The sequence below is a fragment of the Rhincodon typus genome, chromosome 25, assembly GCF_021869965.1.
Source record: "Rhincodon typus isolate 14 chromosome 25, sRhiTyp1.1, whole genome shotgun sequence".
NCBI lineage: Eukaryota > Metazoa > Chordata > Chondrichthyes > Orectolobiformes > Rhincodontidae > Rhincodon > Rhincodon typus.
The window spans coordinates 41,404,505-41,418,302 of NC_063356.1; the positions used below are offsets into that span (position 1 = coordinate 41,404,505).

The 13,798-nt window shown below is 41.0% G+C and overlaps 1 protein-coding gene across 1 annotated transcript; it reads left to right on the plus strand.

Annotated features, from left to right (window-relative positions):
* Window positions 1–961: 961 nt before the first annotated feature.
* LOC125486045 (sodium-coupled monocarboxylate transporter 1-like) lies at window positions 962–11,480 on the plus strand. The gene is made up of 4 exons (XM_048611851.1): window positions 962–1,058; window positions 6,694–6,782; window positions 6,925–7,034; window positions 11,359–11,480. Exons 1-4 carry the CDS (start codon window positions 996–998, stop codon window positions 11,478–11,480), a joined length of 384 nt encoding a protein of 127 aa, XP_048467808.1. The 5' UTR covers window positions 962–995.
* Window positions 11,481–13,798: the final 2,318 nt, after the last annotated feature.

A 13,798-nucleotide genomic window follows, 5' to 3' on the forward strand; every position in this document is an offset into this window, starting at 1 on the left:
AAAAACAGAGTTAACGTTTCAGGTCCGGTGACCGGTTCTGAGGAAGGATCACCGGACCCAAAACGTTAACTCTGTTTTTTCCTTCACAGATGCTGCCAGACCTGCTCAGCTTTTCCAGCAACTTTGTTTTTGTTCCTGATTTATAGCATCCTCAGTTCTTTTGGTTTTTATTGTGAATTCATTTGTCTTTTGTTTGTAATTTTAACTATAGTGTTTAAATAAATTGTGTCTTGCTTAATGTTGAGTGGTTTGACCAGTAGAACCACATCTGGAACACGCACTTCACACCTACCTTTCAAAGATGATAAAGTTAGGGTCTAGGCTAACTCTTAATATATTTTGAGAGGGTCTGATTTGGTCCATAATACCCTGTTCAAGTTTACACTCTGTTTACCTTATGTTCTCTTTATGGTTCCAGTGAACCACAAACATAATAACCACCATAAAAATTACATTATAAATTCAGAAATATGTTGTAGAAGCAATTTGAATTTGATATTGTAATACCTCAAGAAACAGATATATTGGTCATGATGCACTGATGTGATAGATTCAGGTACAACACACCTGATATGGATTTTCTACCATTACATGTGTGCAGAGCTTTTTAATTATTGCAATCACTGCAGGGTCTGTGTCTTTTATTCTTTCTTTGTTATGAGGGTGTTTTTAAAAGAAACAGTTGTCATTGTGTTGTGCTGCCTTGAGGATAGAAAAGTTGATTGCATAAGCTTGATTCTCAATTTTAGACTTGACACAAGCTCAGGCCTCTGTGGACTGCTTGCTAATGGCCCATGGATGACCGTCCATCTTATTTTTCTTCCAGAGCTATATTGACTTGTTTTATTTTTATGAATGTCTCCTAGCAATGTAAGTTGTTCACTTCCAGTCCCTTGAAGCTGCCATTCTCAGATTTTCTTTATTTCAGATCTCTCTACATCAATTTGGTCGGCCTGTGGATAATAGCCATTTGTGCAGTATTTACCGGTCTCACTATGTACTCTGTTTATCACCAATGTGATCCCCTGACTCGGAAAAGAGTCAGAGCGTCAGACCAGGTAAGCTGTCAGCAGCGAGGTCATGGAGTATCCTTACAGCTCATGAAGACATGTGGCCCACTGGGTTCACACCAGGTCTCTGTGGTGCAATGCAGTCAGTCGTATTCCCCTGCTCCATGACCAAATAGCCTACGAGTTACCTCTGTCAAGTGACTAACGAGTCTTTTGTGAAATCATTGATCATTTCACCTTCCTCTGAAGCAGTGAATTCCAGGTGATTACCACTTGGTACACTAAACAGTTTGTCCCAATATCTCTTACCCTTAATTCCGTGTCCTCTAGTCTTGGTGTCATCAACTAATGGCAAAAGCTTTACTTTGCCCACCATATTAAACATTCATACTTCTTTAAGTCCAACTTTGCTCCAATCCCGCTTTCTCCAACTTAACCCTGTAGCTAAACTCCCCCATCTCTGATGAATTCTGGTAAATGTCCTCTGTACTTCTGAAGTACCTTAACAGTTTTCCTCCTGTGTGGAGACCATAACTGGACATATTACTCTAACTGCAGTCTGACCAGAGATATATTAAAGATTCAGTGTAATTGTTCCTGCTTTTTAATTTAACACTTCTGTATGAAGCTCAAGATCCCATTTGCTTTACTTAATACAGTTTCAGCATTTCTTGCCGGCATTCAAAATTTATGCACATGAACCCCCCAGGCCCTTCTATCTATGCCCTCTCTTTAAATTGCACCACCACGTACGTGTACATTTACCCTCTCCATATGTTCTGTGAAAATGCATCGCCTCACACTTCTCTGTATTAAATTTCTTCTGGCCCACTCTGCCTATTCTGCAAGTCATGTTGCAATCAATTGGTATCATCCACATTGTTTGCCATTGCTCCAAGTTTGGTATGTTCCAACAATTGGTGAAGTTTTGCGCAAATGTCAGGTCAAACACTGAATCTGAAACTGACTCTTGGAGGACACCACTGTGGAGTCTGAGAAATAACCATTAACAACTAAAAACCGAAGAATTCCTGATGCTGGAAATCAGAAACAAAACGAGGAATCGCTGGAAAATCTCAGCAGTCTGGCAGCATCTGTGGAGAGAAAGCAGAGTTAACATTACGGGTCTGTTCTGAAGTATGGTCACTGAACCCATAACATTCTTCCTAGCAGAGAAACTATATTTTACTTCTGACCCTGGTCAGGTCTCTAAACTGCCCTAAATTTTAATCTCAGTTTTCTAAGTTGAAATCAACCCATATTCTGAGCCATTCTTAAATGTTTACACTTCTTGTCATAAATCATTACAGTATAAACAATCTTCCACGAACACTCCAGGGATTCCCACTCTCTAACAAATACTGAATTAGGTCACTGTTCCGGAATGGCTTTCTGAACTCTTCTTTTAAAAAATAACCTTCACAAAAGTTACCCACTGATATGCTATTGTTTTGAAATATAAATGCTACTGTTGTAAATGATATTAGTATATATTTCATATATAAATAAATCACGCACCTCTCCCTACAATCCAGTCCCACCCACTGTGGTTAACCATCACCTATTTCCAGCTTAAAATGTAACTGTAAACTGATTTATGTGAGAGCCAACTGAAATTCCTAAGACTCTGAAAGGAAAGTAATGCCAGAAATATCCCTCAAGTGCAGATGGGACAAATAAATTCCCCTAGAAAGAACCTTAAGTGAGGACCAATTACTGTTCCACAGGAATATCCCATAATTGTGGAATAATTTGGAGATGTAGATAGTGCGGCACGGTGCGTCAGTGGTTAGCATTGCTGCCTCACCGCGCCAGGGATCCCAGTTCGATTCCACCCTTGGGCGATTGTCTGTGTGGAGTTTGCATGTTTTCCCTGTGTCTGCATGGGTTTCTTCCAGGTGCTCAGGTTTCCTCCCGCAGTCCAAAGATGTTCAGGTTAGGTGGATTGGCCATACTGAATTGCCTGTAGTGTCCAGGGATGTGCAAGTTAGATGGATTAGCCATGAGAAATGCTTGGGATGGTGTGGACTTGTTGGGCCAAATGGCCTATTCTCACACTGTAGGAAAAAAATGAGTCCATCTCAGTCTCTATTCATGTGGTAATCTTGCGGAATCCCAACCAGTACTTGTTCAAGGGACACATCTAACTGGTTCAAACTGAAGTTACAGGTGTACAAGATGAGTGTGGAGAAGACCCAGCTCATTTCCAGGTTTTGGATTTTGCTTCGGATTTTCACTTGACAGACTGAGGCAGAGAGTTTTCTTTCAGGAAGACTGGACTGTTCTCCAAAAAAATGCAATGTGTAAAGTTTGGGTTTCATAGTGGTTGTAACGAAGTTAGCCAGGTGGACCTCATAGAATAAGAGGTCCCTAATTGGGACGGTTAATCTTGTCTAATCAAGAAGCCTTGGCTGACAGATATAAACAACAATGTCAAAGGTTCTGCTCACTCTGAGCGAGGTGGATCAGTGTCAACGAGTCTTCATGTGTAAATAAAGGGTGACTTGGTAACTGGATACTGGCCTCTGTGGAGTTATTTCAGTGGTGACGAGAGAAAAGAATGCTCCTGAAGAAATTTGCTTGTAACAGTCTTTGAGTCGGGGTAAGAATTTATGGCACATCAAGCCTTTATTTAGGAAGCTTGACCCATTCGAACCTGATGCCGAAGACTGGGCCCAGTGTGTGGAAAGTATGTGTTATTTTTCTGGGCAAATGACTAAGGCAGATGAAAAGCAATGAGTAATTTACCTGACAGCTTGTGGACGTGCAGCATTTTCGATTATTGGGAGCCTAACTATCCCTAAGGCACCAGGTACTAAAACCTTTCAAGGGTTAATGGATTTAGTTAAGGGATATTAGAACCTCAAGCCTCCTCTAATTCTGAGAAAGTATCGATTTTACTTGGCAATTCGAGAACCAGAGGAACTTAGTATTGGCATTTCTGACGAGGTTAAGATGACTGGCAGAGGCATGTGACTTTGGTTTAACCCTGAATGAGATGCTGAGAGACTGTTTCATGTAGGATTAATGATGTAACTGTGCAAACTCCTATTAGCTGAAGCCCTACTGGACTTCAGATGGGCATACAACTAGTTTTATTTTTGGAAAATGCGGCAAGTGGAGCATAAGAGTTGTGCAGTTTTCTGTTGGAAGTGGACACCCTTGCCAGTCTGACTGAGCTTGGGGAACACCACTTGACTGAAGGCCATTACTTAGCCTAACTCAGGACATATCCTGAACAGAGCGACTCTAGGTCAGCCCAAAGCAAAACCACGAAACAAAGCCAAGCCTTGGCCAAATTGTTAAAATTTTCTTCAGAATGTTGGCAAGGTAGCCATTGTAGTCACTTCATGTGAACTGGAGACAGCCAATGAGTCCCACTATACCTAAATTGAGTAAGAGAACTCATAGGCCGGTATCCAGGAGAGTGCATACCTTGCAAAGTCCACTTACATCTAGTTAACAATAGTCAAATTGCTTAGCAACATCCAAATCAGAACTAATCAAAATTAACAGTCGGTTAAGTGGTCACCTGGTTCTAATGAAGGTGGCTACCGGCGCAGCCGTTTCAGTGATTGCGGAACCAGTCTTTAAGAAAATTTGCTCTGGACTCCAACCCTTAAAAGATCTCAGCTAGACTGAGAACCTATACCAGGCAATCTTTACAGGTTAAGGGCACAACTTTGGTTCTAATCTCTTAGGAGAAGCAGCTGGTTCAGTTACCACTGATTGTAGTAAAAAGGCTCAGGCCCAAGCTTGATGGGGTGAAACTGTTGAGGAAGATTCACCATGATTGGCTCAACATTTTTTGATTAGAAAATGGCTGCCTGAGTGTAGTCCTATTTAAATACCCGGAAATTTTTCAGGAAGGTCTACAGACTATAAAAGGAGCCGCGGCCACCTTGCATGTCGACCAGGAAGCAATTCCATGGTTCTGTAAAGCCCGCCCAGTGCCATTTGCCTCATGGGCAAAAGTAGAGGCAGAAATCAGAAGGTTGGAAAGTAAAGGAATCGTCAAATCAGTCCATTTGCGGAATGGGTGGTGTCAGTCATACTGATTGTGAAGTAGGGTGGGTCAGTTTGCCTATGTAGAGATTTTAAACAAACAACAGAACGCTTTTCACAGCTGGATAAATACCCAATCCCTTGCTTAGAGGACTTAGATGCAATGCTGGCAGGGGACTATCCTTCACAAAGCTGGACATGACCCATGCATACAATTGCAGTTAAATGAGAATTCCCAGAAGTACGCTACAATTAATACCAATAAGAGCTTGTCCCAATATACAAGACTGCCATTTGGGATATCTTCAACCTGTGCAATTTTTCAGCAGACAATGGAGAACATTTTACAAGGTCTACCCTAGGTGGCCATTTACCTATCTTGACGTGCTAATAATAGGAAAGACCAATAAGGAGCACTTAGAGAACTTGGACATATTCCTCAGACGTTTCTTCTAGGCAGCCGTACGCCTTAGAAGGGAAAAATGTGATTTCCAGGCACCCCTAAATGACCTACTTGGGCTACAGAGTTGACAAGATTGGGTTATACCTGTTGGCAGGTAAGATGAGGGCAATCAAAGGTGCCCCGGCTCTCACATCAGTAACGGAGCTTTGATCTTTCTTTGGCCTGGTGACCTATTACAGAAAGTTCATGCATAACCTGGCCTCCATCCCAGCACCTTTGTATCAACTCTTAAAAAAGGGTCAGCCTTGGAAATAGTCATGTGGCCAAGCTATAGATTTCAGGGAAGTGAAGAAACAGCTATCATTCTTTAAGGCGTGGACGTAGTATGATCGCAAGCGAAGTTTACTTCAGGGGACAAAGTTTGGCATGGCAATGGCCCTACATAGGTAAGAAGCATGGTCTATGTGAGGTCTGGTCCAGTGATGTATAAAGTTTGGGTAGGTGCTACAGTCCTGAATAAGGATGTGGACAATATGAAAGCTGCAAACTCGCAGACAGTGCAGGAGGAAAACGTGCCTGGCTCCTCGACTGCCCTTCTGAACATTCTGGAACCTGTGGACTCTCCATCTCTGTCAAGTGTTGAAAATGCATCAGAATCTGAGATGGACATGGCTAATGTCACTAACCTCAATGCCGTTGCCACCTGAAGAAGAGAATGAATTTCTTCCGAGATGCTCTTGACACAGCAGACAAGCCACCCGTATCAGAGGCAGATTTGGAAGAACCTAAACAGGTGCTAAAATGCCCTAGGAGGAACTACAAAATAAAAGAACCAGACTATGTCCTCTGACACAGAGAGGGAGGAATGTAGTGATTGTAACGAGGTCAACCAGGTGGATCTCATAGAATATAAATTCCCTGATTGGGGCTGTTAATCTGGTCCAATCAAGAAGCCCTGGCTGACAGATATAAACAGCAGTGTCAGAGGTTCTGTCTACTCTGAAAGCTGGCTCTGAGTGAGCTGGATCAGTGTCAATGACTCCCTACATGTATATAAAGGGTGACATGGTGTGAGATACCGGCCTCTGTCGAGTTATTTGAAGTTGGACTGTATTTGTCCGGGATCTTGTTTGAGCAAACCAGGAAGGGTAGGATTTTTCTTGAATAGTGGATGGTATTCCTTAATAATTTGCCATATCATGTGGGGTAGAAAAAGCTCCCGTTAAGTGGGTCTTAATATGTTAAGTCAGTTTTTGTTATACTCTTGTGTTCTAGTTGCTCCCATACCTGGTGATGGATATTATGAGGGATTATCCTGGTGTTCCAGGACTCTTTGTGGCAGCTGCATACAGTGGGACTTTGAGGTACTGTACATTTGAATCCATTCAATAATCCTCAATGTTAATGTCCTTGTTCTTTCTAATTGATCTCTCTAATGCTGTTTCCTTCAGTGTTGAAGTCCTGATTCTCTTTCATTGATTTTTTTTTTTTTTTTTTTTTTTTTAGTACGGTTTCGTCTAGCATCAATGCATTGGCTGCTGTCACAGTGGAGGACATCATCAAACCGTTCATCAGTTTATCGGAGCAGAAACTTTCTTGGGTCACAAAGGGACTCAGTAAGTAGAATTTCATGGCTACAAATATTCAGATACATGTAGAAACCACTTCCAGGTTGGAATTTCAGTCGAACTGGTAGTTGATCCAGTTCTTGAGTGGGAAATGAAGAACAATCTACCAGTAGGTCAGCATTTGTACATCAAACTCATTTACCAGGGTCTCAAAACTGTGAAACTGTGTTTTTGTCTCTGAATTTCCTTCTGCTTGTAAGTTGTACACTCTGAAAATCAACATAATCGTGTAATTGTTCCTGCCTGATATAACTCATCAGGGCTGGATATTTTTGGTGGTCTTTCAGATTTTCAGAACCCGTTTTGAGCTACCTTTATTTTCATCCGCTCTTACATGCAATGATATGAGCCCTTTTCTATCGGGAAACTCAACATTACATCAAGGAGGTCTATCATTTTTACTTACAATGCGTCAGTAGTGTAGGATAGTCTTGATAAGGGGCTCTGGTGGCCCAGTGTAATGTCCATACCTCTGAGCCAGGAGACCTGTGTTCAAGTCCCAGAGGTATGAAATAACATCTCTGAGCAGATTGATTAGTAAGCATAACATGATCGAGTTCAGTGTAACATTTGAATGTGAAAAGAATGAATGAGCTATTAGAGTTTAGGTAAGGCCAATTTCAATGAGATGAGGCAGAGACTGTCCACAGTGATCTGGGAAGATCTGCTAATGGGTAACGCAACAGAAGAGAAGTAGAGGATGTTTAAAGAAACATTTAACATAAGACAGTTGATACCCCCGAGAGGGAAAAGCTCACTTTCACAGAAGACAAGCCATAGATAACAAAAGAGATAAGGGACAGTATTAAAGGGTTTACAAAAATGCAAAAAAAAAGCACCAATCCAGTTGAGTGGGAAATACTACAAAGGCCAGCATAGGCAGAGCACCTTGTAAGAGCAATAAGAGGGATTATGATAGAAATCTACAAGGGATATCAAAATCAATAAGAAGAAATTTTATAGTAATGTAAAGGTATAGAGCAGTGTTAGTACATGAAAGACTGACAGTGGGAGTATTGCCAATGATTATGGGGAAGTGGAAGACATGTTGAATAATAACTTTGCCTCTGTGTTTACAGCAGAAATGTGGGATAACTTGCTGGAAATCCCAAGGAAACTAATAGTAGATTGGGAATAGGGACTAAATAATATTAATACAAGTAAACATCGGTAATGAGGGTTCTAGCCGACGGTATTTAAGGAAGTAGAGGACCACATTGTAGACACCCTAACTATAATCACTCAAAGTTCCCTAGATACAGGAGTTGTCCGTCTGAATTGGAAAATTGCACATTACTGTTTTTTTCAAGAAGGGCAAAAGAGGAAAACCAGGGAATTATAGCTCAGTTAGCCCAACATCTATGGTGGGGATATTGTTGGGAGTCTGTAACCAAGGATGGGGTAACTGAACACCTTAAATATTTTCAGTTAATCAGTGAGAGCCAGCATGGATTCATGATAGGTGAATCATGCCTGACAAAGCTCACTGAATTTTTTTGAAGAGGTGACTAAGGTAGTTGACAGAGAAATGTCTAAGAATGTGGTTTATATGGATTTGCAGAAGGAATTTAATAAACTCTCACGTAAGAGACTGTGTTAAATAAGATTGAAGCACATAGAATAGAGGATAAATCATTGACCTGTTTGAGAAATCATTTGTGCGGCAGGTGACAGCAAATAGAGATAATGTATAGGAATTCAAATTAGCAGGATGCAACCAGTGGTGTTCCACAAAGATCTGTATTCGGACCTCAATTATTCATATTGTTTATTAACAACTAGATAATAACATAGAAGGTCAGAGATCCAAATTTGCTGATGACATCAAGTTAGGAGGCATTGCAGACAGTGTAGATGATGGCATAAAATTACAAAGGGATATTGATAGACTAGGTATATGGGCAACACTGTGGCAGATGGAATTCCATGTAAGCAAGCATGAAGTTATCCATTTTGGACTGAAAAAGGGTATGATGTGGAGGTGCTGGTGTTGGACTGGAGTGGACAAAGTCAGAAGTCACATGACACCAAGTTATCATCTCAGGTTTATTTAAAATCACAAGCTTTTGGAGGGCTGTTCCTTCATCAGGTGGACGAAGGAGCAGTGCTATGAAAGCTTGTGATTTTAAATAAACCTGTTGGACTATAACCTGGTGTTGTATGACTTCTAACTTCGAAAAGGATAGATCAGGGTAGTTTCTAGATGGTGTAAAGTTAAATACAATGGATATCCAAAGAAACTTTGGGGGTCGGATATAGAAGCATAGAACTTTAAGATGCCATGAACAGGTGCAGAAATTAATCCAGAAGACTAGTGGAATGTTGGCCCTTTTAATTTAAAGAGAACTGGAGTATAAGGATGCAGAAGTTATGCTGCAGTTATATAAAACCTGGGTTAGATTCCACTTGGAGTACTGCGAGTAGATCTGGGCTCTGTACAGTGGGAAAGATATATTAGTCTTGGAGGAAGTACAACATTGATTTTAAAAGAATAATGCCTGGACTTCAGGGATTAAGTTCTGATGGGAGATTATACGAGTTAGGCTTGTTTTCTCTAGAACTTAGGAGGTTAATGGTGATCTGTTGGAAGTCTTCAAGACATTAACAGGAAAAGATGGGGTAGGTAAAGAAACTATTTCCACTGATTGGGAATTCTAGAACTAGGGAACGTAGTCTGAGAATTAGGGCCAGGCCACTCAGGAGAGATGTTGTAAAGCACTTTTACACACAAAGGGTAATATATATTTGGAACTCTATTCCACAAATGACTGTGGGTGCAAGGTCACTTGTTATTTTTATATCTGAGATAAATAACTTTTTGTTAGGCAAGGTATTAAGGCATATGGGCTGAAGGCAGGTATATGGAGTTAGATCACAGATCAACCATAACCTTATTGAATGGTGGAATGAGCTGAAAGGGCTGAATAGCCTATTTCTGTCCCCATGTTCCTAAAATATCTAAAACAGCTCTTTAGATCACTATGGGATGCTGCATAATATATCGGAGTAATTCAGCATGTCACAGAGATCCAGGGAGAAATGAGGTATTATTCTACAGAAGTTACAAGGGATTACTCTTCCTTGTGACTAGGCACAATTTCTTACAGCCTCACTGTAAATTGCAGGGTCTACAGACATTTTCCTGTTCTGCTCAGTATCTGGCCCTGTATATTGTAATGACAATGATCTGCGGCTTTGACAGATAAATCCCCACAGCCATCTGGTAAGAAGCATCGAACAAATAGATGTTGTCAAAATATTCTAATACTGGTGACAGTCACAATCATTTTGTGCAGTGGAGAAGGCACTTCACTAACTTTTCCAGAATGTAGATAGACACTATGAACATCTTAAACAATATCATTGTCAACTCAGATTGTTTAGTGTGGCAATGTTTCACAATTTTAATTAACTTGATTAAATTGATCAATCAACATATTTTATTTCTAATCAGTATATTCTGCTGTAAGCTCACCTCTGATGTAATGCATTGTTTATTGCAACTATCCCCAGTTGTAACATTTCACCTTACCAGCTAGTTTTATTGTACTTTATTAAATTGTTTAGCATTTCAAGGTTCGAAATATCACTCAATGACAAAGTGCAGTTACATTGAGCAGAATGTAACCAGCTGAGGTCTAAGTGCAACACAACATGAATTTGTGATAGTGTAGTGAAACATTGCCTCAGTTTAGAGAAAGAAACTCATCGACCCATCACTTATCTAATTAATTCTTCTGGATTTCAGTTCTCAGATCTTGCTGTCCCTTGCTTCCTCTCTCCAACAACTTCTTGTTATGTAAAAGACCAAAACAGCAGCTCCTTGGGTCCAGTATTCTGTTGAGGCTGCACTCTGTCAAGCTGGCCTTTCTACTTCTTGCATGAGCAAAAACGTGTACTTATTGGGGCTGAAATTCCAAACACTTATATTAGACTTGATGCCTTGAGAACTAACTTCAAATAACCACACAACATGTAGAAGACAAAACATTTTTCCATTGATGAAAACTGGAATAAAACGTCAATGTTAATGTTAAATTAAAGGCTTAATGCAACTCTTCACGAGATTTTAAGAAGACATTAACTCACCAAATTCCCAAGTTCAGTGTTATGTCTTACTGTTTTGTTGAACTGGCCTCTAGTAGTGTTTAAAAGTTAAATTTGAGTTAACACATTGGATTCCAAGATTTTGCCAGTGGAATGAAGACCATCTATATGTCTAAGAGATTTGTAAATCACTGTATTTGACCATGGATATGCTGCATTTAACAGGGATGTACTGTTCTACAATAGTTACTTATTTGTTTCATAGGCTTCTTATTTGGAATCATCTGCATTGCAATGGCTGCATTGTCCTCTGTGATGGGTGGCGTATTGCAGGTAGGATTTACCTGTGTTTATAGAAATAATGAGACGTCCCGTCACATTTACTGAAATTTAGCCTTCATCAGCATGGCCAGATCTCATGCATTCAGCATTCTTTCATTTTAAATAACTGCTGTCAGGGAGAACACAACTTGGCTGAGAAATCATGACGTACACTCCAACAATGCACATTAGTCACTCACCTCAACTTTTCCTACTGTACCAATGTGAGGTTTCCATTTCTCGTGCAAGACTCCAGTGGTTAGATTCTCAGAGATTGCCAGTTTAGGCCTACAGACCTATCCGAGAAGCTTAATTGAGAAACCTGAGAAGATCTTTACATCCAGAGATAGTAAATTGTTAATTCCATCAGTCTGAGCTGCATTTGGAGCCCAATCTAGTTGAAAGAGCTTTGTGCTGACACTGTTGCCAGGTTTGTATATTTCAATTACACTTTTTCCCTCAACACTTGTGCAAGTAGGAATTCCTCCCTGGATGGAGACCATACTGTGTTCCTGCTGCTGAATAAAAGATTCTTACTAATTCACCAGAAATAGTCAATTCATTATAAATTCATGGGGTATGGGTGTAACTAGCTGGGTCATCATTTATGCCCATCTGTTACTGCCTCTTCAAATGAGGGCTTGCTAAGGTTTCTTTGATATTCACTGATGGGATGTGAGCATCCCTGGCTGGGCCAGCATTTATTGCACATCCCTCGTTGCCCATAAGGTGGTAGTGAGCTGTCTTCTTGAGTTGCTGCAGTCTATGTGCTTAGAAATTTCCTAACAGATAACAGCCTGAACCTTTATCTCCATGATCTGAAATTTGTAATTTTGTGCTACTTCTTTGTACCTTTGTGTTTACTTGTGATCGTATTGGCGGGATATTTCCTATGGACCTCTGAATCTTGCTATCAGGCTCAAATGGGTATCAGAAGTCTTGAAAAACTTGACCTTCGCTTGGGAAATAGGGCAAGACAGGTGACAGGGGAGCACTTTGGGACCTGTGACCATACTTCTATTAATTTTAAAACTGTTATGGAAAAAGACAAAACTGGTCCACAGGTTCAAGTTCTAAATTGGGGCAAGGAGAATTTTGATGGAATTAGACAGGAGCTTGCAGGAGTTTATTGGAGTAGTTTGTTTGCAGGCAAAGGGACCTCAGGCAAGTGGCAGGCCTTTAGAAGTGTGATAGACAGAGTTCAAGGTCTATATATTCCTGTGAGGGTGAGGGGCAAGGTTAGCAGGAGTAGGGAGTCCTGGATGACAAGAGATATTGAGGCTTTGACCAGAAAAAAGAAAGGGGCATGGCTCGGGAGCGGGCAGCCGGGATCAAGGAATCCCTGTATGTACGTAGGGGATACAGGAGCTTACTGAAGAAGGAAATCAGGAAGGTGAATAGGGGGCAGGAGGTAGCTTTGGCTGAGAAGATTAGGGTGAATCCAAAGAGATTCTGTAAGTATGTTAAAGGAAAAATAATAATTCGAGAGAGAATAGGACTCCTCAAGGACCAAAGTGGACATGTATGCGTGGAACCGCAAGAGATGGGTGAGGTCTTCAATGAATTCTCCACCTTTGTGTTTACCGTGGAGAAAGACATGAAGACTTCGGAACTTGGGGAAATTAGTGGCGATAACTTGGGGACAGTCCAGATCATAGTACAGGAGGTGTTGGAAGTATTAGAATGTGTGAAGGTGGATAAATCCCCTGGTCCTGACCAGATGCATCCAAGAATCCTGCACGAGGCTAGAGAAGAAATTGTGGGGGCCCTGGCTGATATATTTGCATCATCGTTAGCCACGGTTGAGGTCCCAGAAGACTGAAGGGTAGCGAATGTTGTGCCCTTATTCAAGAAGGACTGTAAAGAAAAACCTGGCAATTATAGACCAGTAAGCTTAACATCTGTTGTAGGTAAGTTACTTGAGAAGGTTCTGAGGGATAAGATATACATGCATTTGTAAAGACAGGGTTTGATTAGGAGTAGTCAGCATGACTTCGTACGTCGGAGATCATGCCTCACAAATTTATTGGAGTTCTTTGATGAAGTGACCAAGAAGGTTGATGAGGGCAGGTCGGTAGACATAGTCTATATGGATTTCAGTGGGGCCTTTGATAAGGTTTCACATGGTAGGCTGCTCTGGAAGGTTAGACCACATGGAATCCAGGGAGAGCTGGCAAATTGGATACACAGAGATAGTAGGAACTGCAGATGCTGGAGAATCTGAGATAACAAGGTGTAGAGCTGGATGAACACAGCAGGCCAAGCAGCATCAGAGGAGCAGGAAGGCTGACGTTTCGGGCCTAGACCCTTCTTCAGAAATGGGGGAGGGGAAGGGGGTTCTGAAATAAATAGGGAGACGGGGCGTGCGGATAGAAGATGGATAG

Coding starts and splice junctions, on each gene's coding strand:
- LOC125486045 (XM_048611851.1), top strand. CDS start 996: ATGTACTCTGTTTATCACCAATGTGATCCCCTGACTCGGAAAAGAGTC. Junction 6,783..6,924: donor GCATACAGTGGGACTTTGAG/GTACTGTACATT, acceptor TTTTTTTTTTAG/TACGGTTTCGTCTAGCATCA. Junction 7,035..11,358: donor TTGGGTCACAAAGGGACTCA/GTAAGTAGAATT, acceptor TTTGTTTCATAG/GCTTCTTATTTGGAATCATC.